We start from the raw sequence: 19,032 nt of genomic DNA, 5'->3' as shown, positions 1-19,032 counted from the left end.
CTCGCGTTTCATGACAAAACGCCTGGCCAAATTGTTCCTGTGATTGGCATTGCCTAGCAATGCCAATGCACCATTTAGCATGCTCACCTCATGTGCCAACTTGGGGTTACCTTCCTGTTCAGCCAAATCATCCAGTGCCACTAAGGATTTGGTGATAATGGTAGAAGCCCGCAGGATGTCCTTATTTACCTCCTTCAAGCGGAAGTCTGTCTTCCTGGCATCCAGCTTCAGGGCCTCCAACACCTGTGGGTTGCATTCCACTGGCGCAAGAGCATGGCAGTTATTAGGCCTCTTGACAACATCGTCCTCACACATGGCCTTGTAGTCCTCGTCTCTCATACCATTATCAAAGAGAAAGTTTACCATCTCTGCCACTCATTGTCAATGTCAGCAACCACCGTGTCAGAAGGACCAAAGGCCTTAGTGCCCTGAATTAAGGTGCTGTCAGCAGGGGCGGCAGGCATCGACACTGCCTCATCCTCACTCATCCTGGCCGAGAAACCAGAAAAAGTGGCAGAACAAGGAGGCGACAAACCCCAGCCCCCCAGAGTATTGTCCTCCACAGTCACCTGCGCCGACCCAGTAGGGGGTGGTAGTTGCCGTCTGTCTGCCTTCAAGGCCTCCACTTCACCCCGCAAATCAGCCAAGGCGTCCAACACAACTGACCAAGGGGAAGGAGCAGGAGAAGTGCCACGGGAATCACGTGCGTCAGCACTGTTACGTAATCTCACGCAACCTTGCCTCCCACTCAAGCGACGAGATGAATGATCCCTGTGCCTGTCGTCGTCATCTTGAGGGCGAACAGTGGATCCAGGGAGAGGAGAAGGCCCACAGAAGGCATGTGGGGCAGGAGGGGAAGGGGATCGAGAGGCAGAGGACGCTTCACCAGACTCCGACATGGCTGCCGCACTGCGATAAGGAGAACAAAGCCGTAAGCTTCCCACACAGTTCCATCGTCAGTGGAGACCGATATACCAATAATACAACTCGCCCCAAAAACGGGTAACGAAGTTGAAGGCACTGTACCTGCGTAACAAGTATCGTGGCCTTATCTGAAAGAAAACAGCAAAAACTTGGGAGTCCGTATGACCCAGAATGACTGTGTCTGCCCGACGCGGCGATCAGCAAACAACTGCCGGCAGCGCGTGACGCACTCTCTCTCATGGGAAATGTCCGCCCAGCAGATAGGTGATTTTGCCGAAGTAAAATTTCAACTTGATCAGTCCCACTGTTAAGCATTGAACCACTGGCAGATAGACTACCACACAACCAAAGACAGGTGAACAGTCACTTTAAAATATGTAGATTCTGCTCTTAGCCAATCTCTTTATATATAAAGATATATAGATTTTGCTCTTAGCCAATCTCTCTATATGTATAAAGACATCAGAAGCCTTGCATCTTTGTGATAAGTGCATATTCCTACCTAAGGTAGGTATGAATAGATATGGTGACTAGTGTGACAAGAGACAGTGGAGTGCTGGAAGTTATAATCACCCATTTTATAGACTGGTCTTGATAATCATAAATAATATTAGCACTTTATCAGTCCTTAGTAATACAGCATACAAGGTATACTATTCTGTAAGGGTATTTTCATTATATGTAAATAGTAAATCCATATTTCTTTTTCAGGTGTAAGTACATGAATGATAACATGCAGCTCATGACATTGGAGGAGGGTGTGCCTGTTGTGTTAGAGGAAGAGGACATACTCAAATCAACTGATATTGTTATTATCCTTGAAGCCCAGCATTGCAATACAATACTTAGTGAGAAGAAACCTGTCAGTCGCTTTGGTACATTTATCAAGGAACTAAATGAAGAACTACAAAACAGTGGTCTTCACAATATAAGGTGAGGGATGACTGCCTCTTTATGAATATATCCTCAAAATTATTATTGATTTCACAATATTAGCAGCATTGTGTTGGAATGCATTCTTCAGCAAGGAAAATTAAACAGTAGTGTTGCAATAAAGTATACAAGTAAAGCCAAGTGAAATAAGTTACCAACCAACTAGGTATGCCATGGTGGTCTATGGGGGAGAGCCACCATTCTCCATGCCAGTAGTAGCAACTGTCAACAACCGAATCTTCACAGATGCTAGCAACATCAACAAGGCTTTGGATCATGTTAAATTCAGTAAGTAATGTCATATGTGAGTGTGGTAATAAACATATCATATTATGAAGATCATTATCAATTTTGGTTTAGCTTCAAATTTTGTAATCTGTATTCAAATTATGATTTTTTTTTCCCTCTTAATATGTTTGTGTATATTTAACTTGTTGTATTTACCTAGTTGTATAGTACAGGATTCGAGCAGGGCTCATAGTGTCCTGTCTTCGTATCTATATTTATCCAACATTTCCTTAAATTTTTGCACATTAGGTGCTGCAACAACTTGTTCAATTAGACCATTCCAGATATCCACAGTTCTATGTGGAAAACTGTATTTCTTGATGTCCCTCATACACTGACTCTCCCTGATCTTCTTTGAGTGCCCTTTCGTGCATCCAGCTTTATCTTCTTCCAGCAACACCAGGTCCTGCTTGTCTATGTTCTCATTGCGGTTAACTATTTTATACATTGTTATTAGATCTCTTTCCCTTCTAACTTGCAAAGTTGGCAGTCCCATTTCTTTCAACCTCTCTTCGTACATTAGGTCTTTCAGCTCTGATACCATTCTTGTAGCTGCCCTCTGAATTCTTTCCAACTTCTTTATTTCTTTTTTTCATATGCAGAGACCACACCACTGCTGCAAATTCCAGCCTGGGACATAGCATAGTGGCTATAATTTTTTTCATCATAATCTTATCCATGCAATGAAATGCTACTCTAATATTTATTAACATCCTGTTCATCAAATCAAATTTTTCATTTATATGCCGTTCTGGGGTCAGAGTATCTTGAAAAACCACTCTTAGGTCTTTCTCCTCCTTGCTCTTCATTATTATTTCCTCTCCCATTTTATAGACCCATGCTGGTCTTCTTTTACTCTCCCATTTCCATCACATGGCATTTCTTAGCAGTGAATTCCAGTTTCCACTTCTTGCGCCACCCATAAATCTTGTCAATGTCTCTTTGCAACTCCATACAATCATCATGGCTCTATATTACTTTTAACAATTTTGTATCATCAGCAAACAGATTAATATAACTGGTCAAACCCTTCTGCATATCACTGATGTATATTTAGAACATAATGGGTGCTAACACTGACCCCTCTAGTACTCTGCTTGTTACCTTACTCCAACTTGAACAGGTGTCCCAGATCACAGTTCTCATTTCTCTACCCTTTAAGTAGTCTCTCATCTATTTTAGCATTGTCCCTCTCAGTACCCCTAAATGTTCCATCTTCCACAATAGTCTTTTATGTGGAACTTTATCAAAAGCTTTTTTGATGTCCAAGTACACTGCATCTACTCACCCATCTCTGTTTTGTACTTCATCTGTTACTCTTGTATAGAAACTCAGTAAATTTGTCACACATGACCTTCCTTTTCTGAAACCAAATTGGCTATTTGTTATAATTTCATTCTCTTCCAAATATTTCACCCACTTTTCCTTGATCACTATCTCACAGGTCTTGCCCGCAACACTAGTTAGCAATACTGGTCTATAATTTAGTGGCTCATTCCTCCTTCCTCCTTTGTGTATTGGCACTATATTTACTCTCTTCCACTCCCTGTATCAGTGAGCTGCTAATCACATCCCAAATTGGCTCCACCACTTGTCCTCTACATTCCTTTAGTGTCCAACCTGACACTCCATCAGGCCCCAATGCTTTCCTGACATCCAACTTCTCTAACAATTTGCTAACTTCATGTTTTTGCACCAAGACTTCCTGTAACCTCCCCTACTGCACTTCCTCATTTGGTTCTGTAAACTCTGCTTCCACATTGAACATGGACCTGAAACTCTCATTCATAATTTCACTCATCTCTTCTGCTGTTTGATATATCCTTTCTCCCTTTACTATCTTGTCAATGGTCTCTCTGCTTGTCATCTTTCCATTGATATACCTGTAAAAAAGCTTGGGCTCTTCTTCACATTTCTTTACATCCTTTCCAAATTGTCTCTTCTCCTCTCATCTTATTCTGACATACTCATTTCTTGCCTCCTTATACTGCTCTTTATTATTTTAATTTCTTTGTTTCTTCAGTTTCTTCCATGCTATATCCTTTCTCTTCCTAGCTTCTGCACATCTGGAATTATACCATACATGTTTACTCCTCCTCACTTTATATACAGGTACATACTTCAGCACACCCTCATTGTACTTCTTCAGGAATGTTTCATATTTCTCTTACACTGTTTTGCTTTCCATAAGTCTCTTCCAATCACTACTCCCACAGAATTTTCTTAACTCTGTAAAATTGGTCTTTGCATTATTTAGTCTCCCATTTTTATAATCCTCCTTATGTGGTATAACCTCCCACATAACCTCCACTTCTAACACCACATGGTAACTTTTTCCTATTGGGCTCAAGTATTTAATGGTTGGACAGGGCTCCATTTTTTTTTGTGAATACCAGGTCTAACATAGATGGTTCCTCCTTCCCTCTGTATCTTGTAAATTTCTCCACCCATTGATCCCTTGTATTCACCATAGTTAATTGTAGCATTTCTTCACTGCATGGTCCAGCATTTCCATTAACTTCCATCTCCTCCCAGGTTACATTTTTGCAGTTAAAGTCTTCCTTATCATGTTGTCTAAGCACTTCAATGCTTCTTTTTTTTTTGCATTTTCTTATGTTCCTCCAGCCTCCATGTATTAGTCTTCAGTGGCACATATGTTAATATGATCCGCCTCTTTTCTCTCCCACTGGTCCTGATTGTTATAACTATGACATCCACCGTGCTATCTCCATATTGTACTTCTTCCACATATATATCATCTTGAACCATTATCAGTACTCCTCCTCCTCCTTTTCCCTTTCTATCTCTCCCCTAATAATTATATCCTTCTTTAAAGCTTAAGTGAACTTCCTCTCTTAACTTTATCTCAGTTAGGCACAACACATCTGGTCTATTTTCCTTTAGGTAATCTCTTACTTCCAGTACACGTGTGTGTGTGTGTGTGTGTGTGTGTGTGTGTGTGATATACAGGAAAGAAGCTGTGTTCCTACTGTCCTGTCTATATATTTATCTTTTTTCTTAGTCACAAATACTTCTAGCATAGACTACAATCTTATCCAGTTCTTTCTGGGCTTCTATACTTCTGTGAAGAAAGCTGATCTTACTGTCTCTCCTACAAGTGGTCCTCTTCAACTTTTTTCCAGGTTTCCTTATGTCCGCTTCCTTTTGCACACTTCACTCATCTTTGTGTAGTTGATACATTGCCTTTGTCACTGAATACTGCAATTAGGTGTCCTCTCACTTTCTTTATTTCTAAAGTTGGGAGGTGTACCTTTTACAATTTCTCTTTGTATGATAGTTTTGTCAAATAAGGGACCATTTTAATTACTTTTCTCTGTACTTTATCCACTTTCCTTATACTCATTTTGTGAATTGACTATGTTATTTCTGCCCATTTGAGTCTCTAATGTATCATTATAACAATTATATCATCATCTTTTTATCCAAATAAGTAATTATCACTTCTGTATTCTTTTGCAGTTTGATAGTTTCTCCCATTATTATGCTTACCAATTTCTTTGGCAATGAGCTGTTCAAAAATATTGTTTCCTCATCCTTTTTCTTGGTAACTTTGTTGATAGTCTTAGTTCTCATTTTGTAATTATACATTCATGTACTAGTCTTAGTTTTATTTTTTTTAAACATACATTCATATACTGCTTCTGCTTAACTCAATCTTTTTCACTTTTAATATTAAACTCCATTCTTATATCCTGTCTATGTCACAGAGGGGGGTTTCTTTGATTATTATATAAGTTCAGTTTTGATTTATCAGGTTGCATGGTAATTTTATTAGATTTAAGTTAATTTTGTTTGGTTGTTGAAAATTAAAGGTAGCTGCCACCAGCCATAGATTAATTCCTAATATATTTATCTTTGTGTGGTATGGTGGCATTTTTTCTTATAGAGTAGCCAGGGTTCTATAAGGCACTGGAAAATTCATTGACAAAAGATTACTTTTATTTGATGTAAGTATCTATATAAAAAAAAAGGCTTCATATTATTTTCTCTGAATACACAATGATTTACTTAGTAGATTTTTCTGTTGTGGGACTCCTATACTAAGAAAAGTGACAATGCACTGAATCAGTTAATAAGAAAATTTTGAATGAAAAATTTACATGTTAATTTGATTGTGGCCAAAAGTTAATCCTGCCCCAAGCTTACCTTAATTTTTGGTGTTGATCATCCTAAAATTCACTGTGGGTGTTACATTAAAATGTGTTGTGTATCACTGGTGTAATGACTAATACGTAATCAAGAAAGAATTACATATCTATTTTAAGATAAGTTTACATCTCTGAAGTTTTCCTCCATTCTTGTATTCCCTCATTTCGGTGCCACAAAATCGGTTTCCCTTGTAAACACAGATTGAAAACTCTCATTCATTAGTTCACTCATCTCCTCAGTAGTCTCATAAATTCTTCCTTCTCCTTTTAACTTCTCATCCCTATTTCATATTTCCATTTATGTATCTGTAGAAGAGTTTGGGCTCTTCCTTGCATTTTCTTACTATGTCACTTTCAAAATTTCTTTCTTGTTCTCTTCTTATTATACTATATTCATTCCTAGCTTTTCTGGATTCTTGCCTAGTGTTTGTGTTCAGTTTTTTCATTATTTTCCTCCATGCCCTGTCCTTTTTTTTCTTTTTTGCTTCTACACACCTGGCATTATTCCATTCATGTTTCCTAGTTTTCACTTTACAACTTTGCACAAACTGTTGCACCCACTCTCTATACTTACTCAAAAATATCTCATATTTTTCTTGCACTAATTTACCTTCAAATAGCTCTTTCCAGTTATTTTTTCCATAAAATTTATTAAGCTCTGCAAAGTTTGCTTTAGCATAGTTCTGTCTCCCATTTCTAAATTGTTCATTTTTGTGCAATGCTGTTTTTTCCTGTAGTACTATTTCTAATGTCACATGATCACTTCTTCCCATTGGACTCAGACAATGTATACTTAGTCTACTTTCTAGAGTTTCTTTAACACTAAATCCAACTGTGTCAGTTCTTCCTCTCTTCTGTATCTTATAGGCTCATTCACCCATTGTCTCATTGTATTCACCCTCATGGTATGCATAAGTTCTTCACTCCATGATCCAACATTTTCTTTCACTTCCATCTCCTCCCAGTTAATTTATTTAGTGTTGAAGTCGCCTACTAAGAGCACTTTGCTATTTTTCCTTACCACTTCATCTATGCTATTTCTTGTTTCTAGTTGCATAGTTTTATATCTATTGATCTCCCATGCATTAGTGTTTGATGGTATGTATATCACAATAACTTTCTTTTTTTCACTTCCTTTGATCTTAATCACAAAACTCAAAGTTTTTACCATTCCATCACCATATTCCACTTCCTCAACAACAATATCCTCTTTTACCAATATCATCACTCCTCCTCCCTTTCCTTTTCTGTCTCTCCTCCATGTGCTATAACCTTCCTTTGCAAATCCCATCTTTATTTCCTGTTTTAGTTTGGTTTCCGTGAAACATACCACACCTTGTTTAGTGTTTTTAGGTAGTCTTTAAATTCTAATAGACTCAACACCAAACCATCTATATTTGTATACATAATTTTTAAGCTTCTGCTTGGTGATCTTCCATGGCACCTTTGTGCCACCATTTCCTCACTTTCATGTCCACAATATTCCAAATGAATCTCCTCACTTGTTCTTGTGTTCTTTCCTTGTGTGTGTGTGTGTGTGTGTGTGTTGCCTATGTACATAGAACTTTTATTTTATTAAATAATTTTGTGCCCAACAGTGACTGAAGACTACAGTGAGCATATAGATAATTCCTATGATGCTTTTGTGGCCTATTCATTTGCTGCTAGCCTCAACTTCCGGGCAGGAGTCACCATTTCCTTCATCCACTTCCCCTGCCAGTCCTGTCAACCATTCCTTCCCTCAGTGAGTGATCTCTCAGTGCTTGTTAAACCAATGAAATGATTTCTGTAGCATTAATTGTAACTTCCATCCCTTTTCAGATCAACTGATTTTCCAATCCTTTTCAGGAATTAACTTGTTATTAATGCTTATCGTCAATGATAAATTTATTAGCTAAAGAGAAAATCTATCCAGTTGCGGATCACTTAGATTCCAAAACATGAGCTTTGTGCAGTAATCAAGCATCTATATAACAAGTGCTGCCTCTCACATTTCAAGATCTTCAGTCCTTTAAATAGCATCTTTCACACCAATAGATGTGTTCCACACCAATTAATTTCTTTGCAGCTTTTTTTCAAAGTTGGAAATTCTTTTTTTATAAAGTTGGAAATTTTTTTTTAACACAACCCACTGTGTTTTTTGGAGTTTTATTGTTTTTTTGCAGGTTTTTGCTTTTTTAATTTATTCCTCATATTTATATGTAAATCAGTTTAAATAAGCAATAGAAAAGAAATCTAGGGTGAAACTAAGTTTGAAGTATTATCTGAAGGACAAACACTTGTTTAGGTCATGTTGATACAGTTGAATAAAGCCTGCATTAACTTGTACTGTACAGGAAATGAACAGGTCAGGCTTGACTACTTTTACATTTTTTATGTATGTATACAGACAGCTCCCTTCTTGATGAAGCAGCCTTTATTTTTACCTAAAGCCACATGTCAACTTAGGGCTTTTGATAAGTAAATATCACAGGCCAGAAGTTATGATGTGTCAATCAAGCCACACCTTTCTCAACCTCACTCCATGTCTGCTTCCTCATTCCCACTCCCTTCTTGTTTCTACATTTCTCATACACCTGCCCCCCCTCCCCCCCCCCCCCTCTCTCTCTCTCTCTCTCTCTCTCTCTCTCTCTCTCTCTCTCTCTCTCTCTCTCTCTCTCTCTCTCTCTCTCTCTCTCTCTCTCTCTCTCTCTCTCTCTCTCTCTCTCTCTCTCTCTCTCTCTCTTTGTATGTATGCAGCATATATATATATATATATATATATATATATATATATATATATATATATATATATATATATATATATATATATATATATATATATATATGAAGGAGCTATGACAAGCATGGTGGATGGGGAAAGGAAAGGGAATGGGAATATGGAGGGGAAGAGGAAGAAGGCAGGCCCATGATTCACATCAAAGGCAGCTCTAGCCAATGACAGCTACCATGAAAAAAGATGACAGGTGTCGCTTTTGTTACAATTATAGCTAGGACAGCTGCTTTATCAAGTAGGGAGTTATCTGTACATATATAGACTTTATTTATCGATATGATATAAACTATATATATATATATATATATATATATATATATATATATATATATATATATATATATATATATATATATATATGTTATTTATTTATTTATTTTTTTTTTTTACCAAAAAAACACAGGCCAGTTTTTTAATTTTTTTTTTATGCCAACCCTGCTTTTTTCATGAGATGGTTCTCTAGTTATTAAATGTATAATCTAGATACATCACACACATGCAATCACTTTTCATTTTTCCCATGCAAAAACAGTATTGGCCAAGGAAAAAACAACACTTAGAAAAAACCCCGAAGGTGCCAGTTCACAAAGAAAACAGGCCAAAAGAATTATCCAAAGTTTGAGAAATGCCTAGACACCTCACTTTTTCAAAGAATTTAAGTCATTGGAAGGAGAAAATGCAGAAGCAGAAAGAGAGTGAAAGGGATGAAAGACTGTGAATGAATATTTGTTAACTTGCATTAGGGAGGTGGACAGAATAGGGGTGAGAGAAAGAAGAAAGTCTTGTGCAGTGAGGCTGAAGGAGGAGGGGAAGGATGTATTTAGCAATATCAGAAGATCAGTTAGCATGAAAATAATGGTAGCAGATAACAAGAGATGCAACATTGTAGTGAAGAGAGAGAGGCTAAAGACAATCTCATAGAGGAGAGAAGTTGAAAATTTTCAACAGGAAGGAAAGGTAGATATTGACACAGAGTTGGCAGAGTTTGACTTGGCAAGTTGCAAGCATGGAGCCACAGTTTCAGAGAACAATATGAGGACCCCATTAGGTAAGGAAGTCTTCTGAGAATTAAAGCTAGTGAGGGCATGGAAAACATTATTAAGATCTTAATGGGAGGGATGAAATAGTCCAAGATAGAGTTTTTAGCAAAGGTTTGAGCAGAGTTCAGCTTTTGAGACAGATGAGATGGCAGTGGTGCCATCAGGTTGAAATAGTTGAAACAGAGGAAGGAAAGATGAAGTTAAGTTGTTGAAGATATTTTTGGCTAGGTGCCTGAAGTCACAAGGAGAGCTAGATCCAGAAGGATTTTTACATTTTCTTTTGATGACAAAGTTTTTGGCTAGTTAAAGAACAGTCTTGACATGATTTCAAGCAGATAAATAGAATGTGTGGGATTCAGGTGATGGAAAACCCAAGTTCATTTTGTCACCATCTCTCTTTTATCAACACCATGAGAACAGGCTGAGTTAAACCAAGGTTTGGAAAGGTTACAGTGAGGGCAAGAGTGAAGAATGTACACCTCCATGCCAGATTCTATTAACTCTGTTATGCACTCAGCACACAAAGATGGGTCTCGTACACAGAGACATTTGTCATTATATAGAAAATCAGGATTATTCCTCCTCAGGTACTTCTAATTAGCAGAGAAAATATGACAGAGGCACCTCTGCTTTTGGGGAACATGAGGAGGAATTGGAGCAATAAGACAAGATAGAGATATGAGACTGTGATGGAGGAGCCAAACAGAAAAGACAAAGTGAACCATAAGCAGAAGTATTAGAAGTTAGGAAAAGGTCAAGAATGTTTTGTGTATCCAAGATGGTCAGGAAGAGAGAGAGAGAGAGAGAGAGAGAGAGAGAGAGAGAGAGAGAGAGAGAGAGAGAGAGAGAGAGAGAGAGAGAGAGAGAGAGAGAGAGAGAACACACACACACACACACACACACACACACACACACACACACACACACACACACACACACACACACACACACACACTAAGAGATTCAGAAACACCAAATTTAGGTGGAGGAAAGTACAATATGTGGATAAGAAACAGATGTTGAAAAGGAGGAGGTGAAGTGATGATGCTTGTTAAAAAGGGTATCAGGGTGGAGAGTGTGGAAAAGGCAGAAGGCTTGGTGGAAGGCCTAAACTTACAACTAATAAATGGAAGAAGATGATTACGATATGTCACAGTGGTGTACGTCCCACCAAAAACAAAGACCTGGAATAGACAAGAGCATGAACAGTTGCTGAGTGAGACAAAAGAATGGCTTGTAAAGAAAATTAAAGAAAACAACAAAATTGTTATAATGGGAGATTTTAATTGTAAAGAGATAAATTGGGAGGAGTGGAACACAAGAGGAGGAGAAGACTCATGGGGAGATAAGGTTCTGAAACTGGCAATGAACAATGACACAGTGGGTTGAGGAAAACACTAGATAGTGAGGAGGAGAGGAGCCATCAAGACTGGATTTGGTATTATCAAAAGAAACAGATATTATAGAAGACATGAACTATAGTTGTCCACTAGGAAAAAGCGACCATGTCATGATAAGATTTTGTATTAAAGGAAAAAGAGAGGAAAGTAGATACGAAGATTATAAAAGAGAAAGATTTAATTATGGTAAGTCAAATTTTGAACAAATGAGGAGATACTTTGGTGAAGCAGACTGGAGTACACTATCACAACAAGTAATGTGCAAAAGAAGTGGGAAGCTTTCATCAATATTTATGAAGAGGGAGTGAAAAGATATGTACCAAAAGTAGAGACAAAGAGAAGATATAACAATGACTAGTATAATAGAAGATGTGAAGTAGCTAGGGAGGAGAGGGAAACGGCATGGAATAGATGGCAGAAGAAAAATATGCAGGAGCTATGGCAAAACTACACAACTACAAGAAATTAATACGTAAGGGCTATTAGGGAAGAACGAAAAATTATGAGAAAGATGTTATGGACAAATGCAAAGAGGAACCAAAACTATTCTTCAGATATGTGAACAGCAAAATGAAAAATAGAGAAGGAATAAGCAGACTGAAGATGAATGGTCAAATGTGTGAGGATCTGGCTGAATTGGCAAAGATAATGAATGGGAGTTTTCAATCAGTACTCACAAAAGAGAAAACATTTGTGTGGCAGAGTGAGATGAGTGAAGAAATGGGTCTGGGGGAAATCCAAGTGACTGAAGAGGATGTCCAGAAACAGATGGAGGGACTAGACGCTAGGAAGGCCCCTGGACCTGATGGAGTGTCAGGATGGATACTAAAAGAGTCCAATCAGCAGTTGGCATGGGTAATACATAATATTATTGAAAGCTCCCTAATTGAAAGCAGAGTCCCAATTGAATGGAAGAGCCAACATAGTGCCAATATACAAAGGTGGTAGTAAAGAGGAACCCTTAAACTATAGACCTGTCTCTCTAACAAGTGTGGTGTGCAAAATGTGTGAAAGATTGGTGAAGGATAAATGGATGCAGTACCTAGAAGGAAATGAAGTAATAATAAAGCAATAATTTGGATTTAGGAGAGGGAGATCGTGTGTTACAAACTTACTGAGTTTTTATTCTAGAGTGGTGGATATAGTTCAAGAAAGAGATGGCTGGGCTGATTGTGTTTATTTAGACCTGAAGAAGACCTTTGATAAAGTGTCACACAGGAAATTGTTGTGGAAATTGAACCATAATGGTGGGCCAAGGGAAGGCCTGCTGAGATGGATGGAAAATTTCTTGACAAACAGAGAAATGAGAACAGTGGTAAAAGATAAAAAATCATCATGAAGGGAAGTCATAAGTGGAGTACCCTAAGGCTCAGTACTTGCACCAATCATGTTTGCAGTCTATATAAATGATATGATGAACATGCTACATATGTGAACAGCTACATGAGCCTTTTTGCAGATGATGCAAAGTTGCTGAAGAAAGTTGAGAGTGCAGAGGTCTGTGGAACGTAACAAGAAGACCTGAACATGATATCAGAGTGGAGTTATAGATGGGAAATGGAATTTAATTTAAAGAAGTATAAGGTAATAGAATTTGGAAAAAGTGCAAGAAGAGTAAAAGGAAATTACGTGGTGAATTGTGTAAGGTTGAGTGGAGCAGAAGGGGAAAAGGATCTCGGTGTTACAGTGACTTGGAACCTGACCCCGGAGAGACACATTAGCAAAATTACAGGAGAAACCTATAATTTGTTGAGAAGAATAAGGCAGGCCTTTGCATATATGGATGAAGAGATGGTCAGGAAGATGATCGTGTCACTGATAAGACCTAGACTAGAATATGCAGCAGTAGTGTGGGTGCCATACAAGAAAAAGGATATAAGGAAGTTGGAGAGAGTTCAGAGAGCAGCTATGAAGATGGTACCAAGTATCAGGGACTTGTCATATGAAGAGAGACTGGAAAGGCTACATCTACCAACGTTGGAAAAGAGGAGAGAAAGGGGAGACTTGATTGCGATATATAAAGCATATGAGGGAGTAGAGGAGGTGGACCAGAGCGACTTAATGATCTGGGATACACAGGACACTAGAGGACATGGGAAGAGGCTGAAGAGGAGTGCTTGTAGAAGAGATGTCAAAAAGTATAGTTTCCCATATAGAAGTATTGATGTATGGAACAGTCTAGATGAGGAGATAGTGAATGCAGAAAGTATACATGGATTCAAGGCTAAGTTGGATATTAAAAGATATGGAGATGAGACAGCATGAGCATAGCTCTTTTCCCATAAAGCACAACTAGGTAAACACAACTAGGTAGGTAAATAGATACACACACACACACCGCATAGTGTAGTGGTTAGCATGCTTGGCTCACAACCAAGAAGACCTGGGTTCGAATCCTGGGAGCGACAAGGCAAATGGCCGAGCCTCTTAATGTGTAGCCCCTGTTCACCTAGCAGCAAGTAGGTACAGGATGTAACCTGAGGGGTTATGACCTCACTGTCCTGGTGTGTGGTGTGTCAGTGGTCTCAGTCCTACCCAAAGATTGGTCACTATGAGCTCTGAGCTCTTTCCGTAGGGGAACAGCTGGCTGGGTGACCAACAGATGACCGTAGGTGAATTACACATACACTCAAGTTGGCGTTGAGTAAACAAGCAGCAATCCTAGCTCCAGCAGAGAAAGATTTTGCTTGACCATGGCCACCACTAGGAGCCTAGCATGTGTTCCCAGGTAGGAGCTGTGCTCAAGTAGAGTTGTCCTGTCTCCAGAAATAAAAAAAATAAGGGAAAATTTAAGTAATAATAGATGTAATAAAGTGAGTAAAAGCTCCAGCAAGGCGGACACCATAGGTGGGAGCGGAATGTTGCCAACAGGGCCACCGTTCCCAGGATTTGAGGAAGATAATGAACTACATGGAAAAATGTAAGGAAGGAAAGTGGTTTTAATGGAGGGGATCATCAGTGACCTCATTGAAAGAGTGTAAAAATTAGAAAAAAAAAAAAGCATGACCTGGAAGAGGAAAACAAAGAATTGAAAACACTATGCACCGATCTAAAAACAAGTGAAGGAAAACAATGATATTGTTAAAAAAACATGAAAATGAAGTGATAGGGATGAAAAGTGAACATCAAATCTGGAGGAAGGAAAAAGAGGAATAAAAGTTAACTTTACATAAATCATAGAACTACAAAAGAAGGAAAAGACAAATTTAAGTAAGGAAATTGTGAAAGTGATCAGACAGAAGGAATCGATGGTAAGGGACACAGTGGACAAAAAGAAATGTATTGTTATATATGGATTAAAAGAGGAAACAGCCAGTAAGATACAAGAGGGAAAAAGAAAAAAAAAGTAGCAGAGGACATTGTAAAAAATATACAGAGAGAAGGTGAGGACTGGATAAGTGAAACTGAGGAAATACATAGACTGGGGAAGTATACAGAAGGAGGAGAGCAACCACTGAAAGTAAAATTTAGGGCACAAACCACAGCCTTGGAAGTCATATCTTATGTATGGAAACTGGACAAGACAGAGCAATACAGGAAAGTTTGGATAAAGAGGGACATGAATGAGGAGGAGAGACTCAAGGTAAACGATCTAATAAAAGAAGCAAAGGCAAAAAACGGGAATAGAATGGAGGAAGAGAAAAAAAAGTTCTATTGGAAGGTAAAAGACAAGAGGCTCAGGGAGTGGTATCTGACAAAAAAGAATAGAAAATGTGAATAACGTATGGAAAAATATAAAGTGGACAGTGGCATATACAAATATAAATGGTTTAATATCAACATTGCGAGAACTGAATAATTATATTAAGATAAAGCAGCCCAACATCATGGGTATTACTGAAGTTAAACTAAATGAGACAACAGAAAATATAAGAATTGGTAATAGTAATTATAATATGTGGATAAAACAGAAATAATAAGAAAGGGGGAGGAGTCATGTTACAGTAAAATCCCTCTTATCCGGCATCAACGGGACCGCCAACATGCCGGATACTTGAATAGAAGTGATATTATGTCCACAATCACCACCCTACACTCACGCATCTTACCATAACAAAGATCAGCTGATCTGATGAGCTGCTTAAGTGTAAGCACAACATGCTTCCTCTTCTCTACAACTTTAGGCATGATGAAGGCGTCAGGCGATAAACGGTGCACACGCGGGACTGAGTCACTGAGTAAACACAGTGCAGTGGGCCGCGAGTGGCGCGAAGCAGTGCGCTCTGGTGGCGAGGAAACAAAGTATTCCTCACACGGGAATTTTAATTGATTTTATGAGTACACATTGATTTTTTATTGATTTTAAGGCTCAGGGAAAAATGTGCCGGATACTTGAAGCTGCTGGATACTCAAATGCCAGATGAGAGGGATTTTACTGTACTTACAAAGAAGAGTATAACAGTGCAAGAGGTCGAAATGGAAGAAGGAATGGCAGAAGTAATTAGAATTAAAACAAAAAGGAAGGGTGAAGGAAGAAGAGATTTTGCAGTGGCTTATGTACCCCCAAAGACAAATGTATGAACACAAGAGGATTATAAATTATTGTTAAGAGATACTAGTAACTGTTTGGAGAGAATACTGGCAGAGAGTAATAATATAACACTTATGGGTGACCTTAATTGCAAGGAAGTATGCTGGGAAGAGTGGACCACAGACGGAGGAGAAGAGTCATTTGGGGATAATGAAGAGGCATCAAGATTAGATTTGTTTGCAAAGGAAATGGACATCATTGACATTGAAATTATCAGTGCCCACTAGGTAAAAGTGACCATCTGTTAATTGAATTCAGTACAAGCAATGGTCCAATAGAAAATAGGAATGAAATTTACAAGAATGGGAGATATAATTACAGGAAAGCATGTTTTATCAGGTTGAGGGAATATTTTGCAGAGGCTAAATGGAAACAACTGTTCATGGTAAGCAATACGCAAGAAAAGTGGGATATATTCATGGAAATTTATAATGAAGGAGTCAGTAGATATGTACCGAAGATCAAAACAAAGGAAGTGAAAAAGGAAAAAGACTGGTTTAATATGAGATGGATAATGGCAAGAAAAGAAAAAGAAGCAGCATGGAATAGATGGAGAAAAAAAGGAGGAAGTGAGAAATGGGAAGAATTCAAGAAGGCAAGAAATTAATATATCCTGAGAGATTAAGAAAGGAATTAAGAGAAAGATATAGTTAACAAATGCAAAGATGAGCCAAAGTTATTCTTCAGATATGTGAATGGGAAGATGAAAAACAAGCAAACAATAGATAAATTAACGAAAGATGACATTACATACAAAGTTACACGGTTACAAGCAGAATTAATGAACAAGTGCTTCCAGTCAGTATTTACCAAAGAAAGCAAATTTGAAGGAGAAAGAGCATGGCACAGAGACAATGTAATGAGAGAGATACAGGTGGAAATAAGTGAAATTAAGAAGATTATGAAAGATTTGGATGTAAGTAAGGCTCAAGGACCGGATGGAGTGTCCAACTGGATACTTGAGGAATGTTGTGAATAACTGGCAGAAAGTATACATATTAAGGAAGGAAAAAGCCCTCTAGACTGGAAGAGAGCAAATATTGTGCCCATTTTTAAAGAAGATCCATTGAATTACAGACCAATGTCCCTAACAAGTGTGGTGGCAAAAATAGCAAAAAGAATAGTTAAAAACAGATGGATGAAATATTCAGAATAAACACATACATTGACTGACAGACAATTTGATTTCAGAAGTGGAAGATCTTGTGTCACGAATTTAGTGAGCTTTTATAGTAGAGCAATTGATATAATTCAAGAGAGAGAGGGTTGGGCAGACTGTGTTTATTTAGACCTAAAAAAAAAAAGCATTTGATAAGGTACCACACCAGAGACTGTAATGGAAAATTCATAATATAGGGGGTTTGCAAGGCAACACAATGAATTGGATTACAAACTTCTTGAGGGACAGAGAAATGAGAATAGTAATAAAGGGAGAAAAATCAGAATGGTGTAGAGTTACAAGTGGAGTACCACAGGGGACAGTCTTAGCCCCCATAATGTTTCTGGTGTATGTCAATGATATGATGGATGAGATTGAGTTATATAAGTCTGTTTGCAAACAATGGAAAATTATTGAAAAGAGTGGAAAACAATATGGATTGTGAAATATTACAAAAAGATCTAAATAAGATATATAAATGGAGTAAGAAATGGGAAATGTAGTTCAATGGAAATAAATGCAAGGTTATGGAATTAGGATAAAGCAAAAGAAGATTGACAAGTTCCTACACCATGGGAGAAGTGGAAATTAAGAAAACCAAAGAAGAAAAAGACTTGGGAATTACAATAAGTGATAATTTATCACCCGAAAAACAATGTAAACAAAATAGTTGGGGAAACCTATGAGTTACTAAGAAAGATGAAAGGGGCATTTGCTTACATGGATGAAGAGATGAAACGCGTGATTCAACCAAAACTGGAATATGCCACAATTGTCTGGTCACCCCATAATAAAAAGGAAATAAGGAAAATAGAAAGGATCCAGAGAGCTGCAACCAAATTGGTACCAAGTTTGAGAGATTTAACCTATGAAGAAAGATTAAGGAGATTGAAGCTTCCATCATTACATAAGAGAAGAGAAAGAGGGAACCTGATTGCTATATACAGAGCTTTAAAGGATAAGGATCAATTTGACAAAGAAGACTTATTTGTGTGGGACTCAAGAGATACAAGAGGACATGGGGTGAAATTGAGGAAAACAGCAAGTAGAAGAGATATCAAGAAATATGGTTTCCCAAATAGAAGGATAGAAATATGGAACAACTTAGATGAAACAGTGGTACAAGCAACAAATATTCATGAATTTAAAGTTAAGCTGGATGCTTATAGATATGGAGACAGGACAGCACAAGCATAGCTTTTTTCCTGTAAAACACAACTAGACACAAATACACACACACACACACACGGTGGTGGCGGAGCTGACAGGACATGTTTCCTAGTGCTTTGCATACAGAAGGAAAGAAAAATACAAATCACTCACGATGGGACAAGATATGTTATGGAGATCCAGGAATACCTAAGTGGTAAATAGGGAGAGGAGAAACAGTACGTGAAGATATGTTATGAAGATCCAGGAAAACCTAAGTGGTAAAAAGGGAGGGGAGAAACAGTATGTGAGTATAGTTATCCTGTCTCTAAGAAAGTTTGGTTTGGTTTGTTTACACTTTGGATATACATGGTGGAGAGCAGCACCCCAAAAGAAAGGGGGTCCTTTGAAGGTTTTACTGATGAAGAAAGAGAACCATATTATAGACTGCAGTGTAGAAAAATTTTGTATATGTAAGAAATGATGGACAAGTTATTGGAGAGAATAAAGACATTGGAGGCACACCAGGAGACAGGTGAGGAATTGGTGATTATTACAGCAAAGTTGATAGAGATGGAAGATAAAAATGAGAAGTTAAAGGTGGAAAATGACTGTTTAAAGAAACAAATAAAAGAAAAAGTAGAAACTGTTCAGAAAGGAAAT

At 37.9% G+C, this 19,032-nt stretch overlaps 1 protein-coding gene across 2 annotated transcripts in view; it reads left to right on the top strand.

Annotated features, from left to right (window-relative positions):
• Window positions 1–19,032, top strand: part of LOC135111515 (uncharacterized) — a 716,663-nt gene that overhangs the window by 599,054 nt on the left and 98,577 nt on the right. For both annotated transcript variants that reach the window (XM_064024883.1, XM_064024882.1), the window contains exons 75-77: window positions 1,636–1,857; window positions 2,024–2,145; window positions 7,913–8,058. In XM_064024883.1, the coding sequence (XP_063880953.1) occupies window positions 1,636–1,857; window positions 2,024–2,145; window positions 7,913–8,058 (490 nt within the window). The remainder of the gene's footprint in view (window positions 1–1,635; window positions 1,858–2,023; window positions 2,146–7,912; window positions 8,059–19,032) is intronic.

Source organism: Scylla paramamosain, chromosome 22, assembly GCF_035594125.1.
Source record: "Scylla paramamosain isolate STU-SP2022 chromosome 22, ASM3559412v1, whole genome shotgun sequence".
NCBI lineage: Eukaryota > Metazoa > Arthropoda > Malacostraca > Decapoda > Portunidae > Scylla > Scylla paramamosain.
Note: the sequence above shows the minus strand (reverse complement) of the source record. Positions and strands in the feature narration are given on the sequence as shown.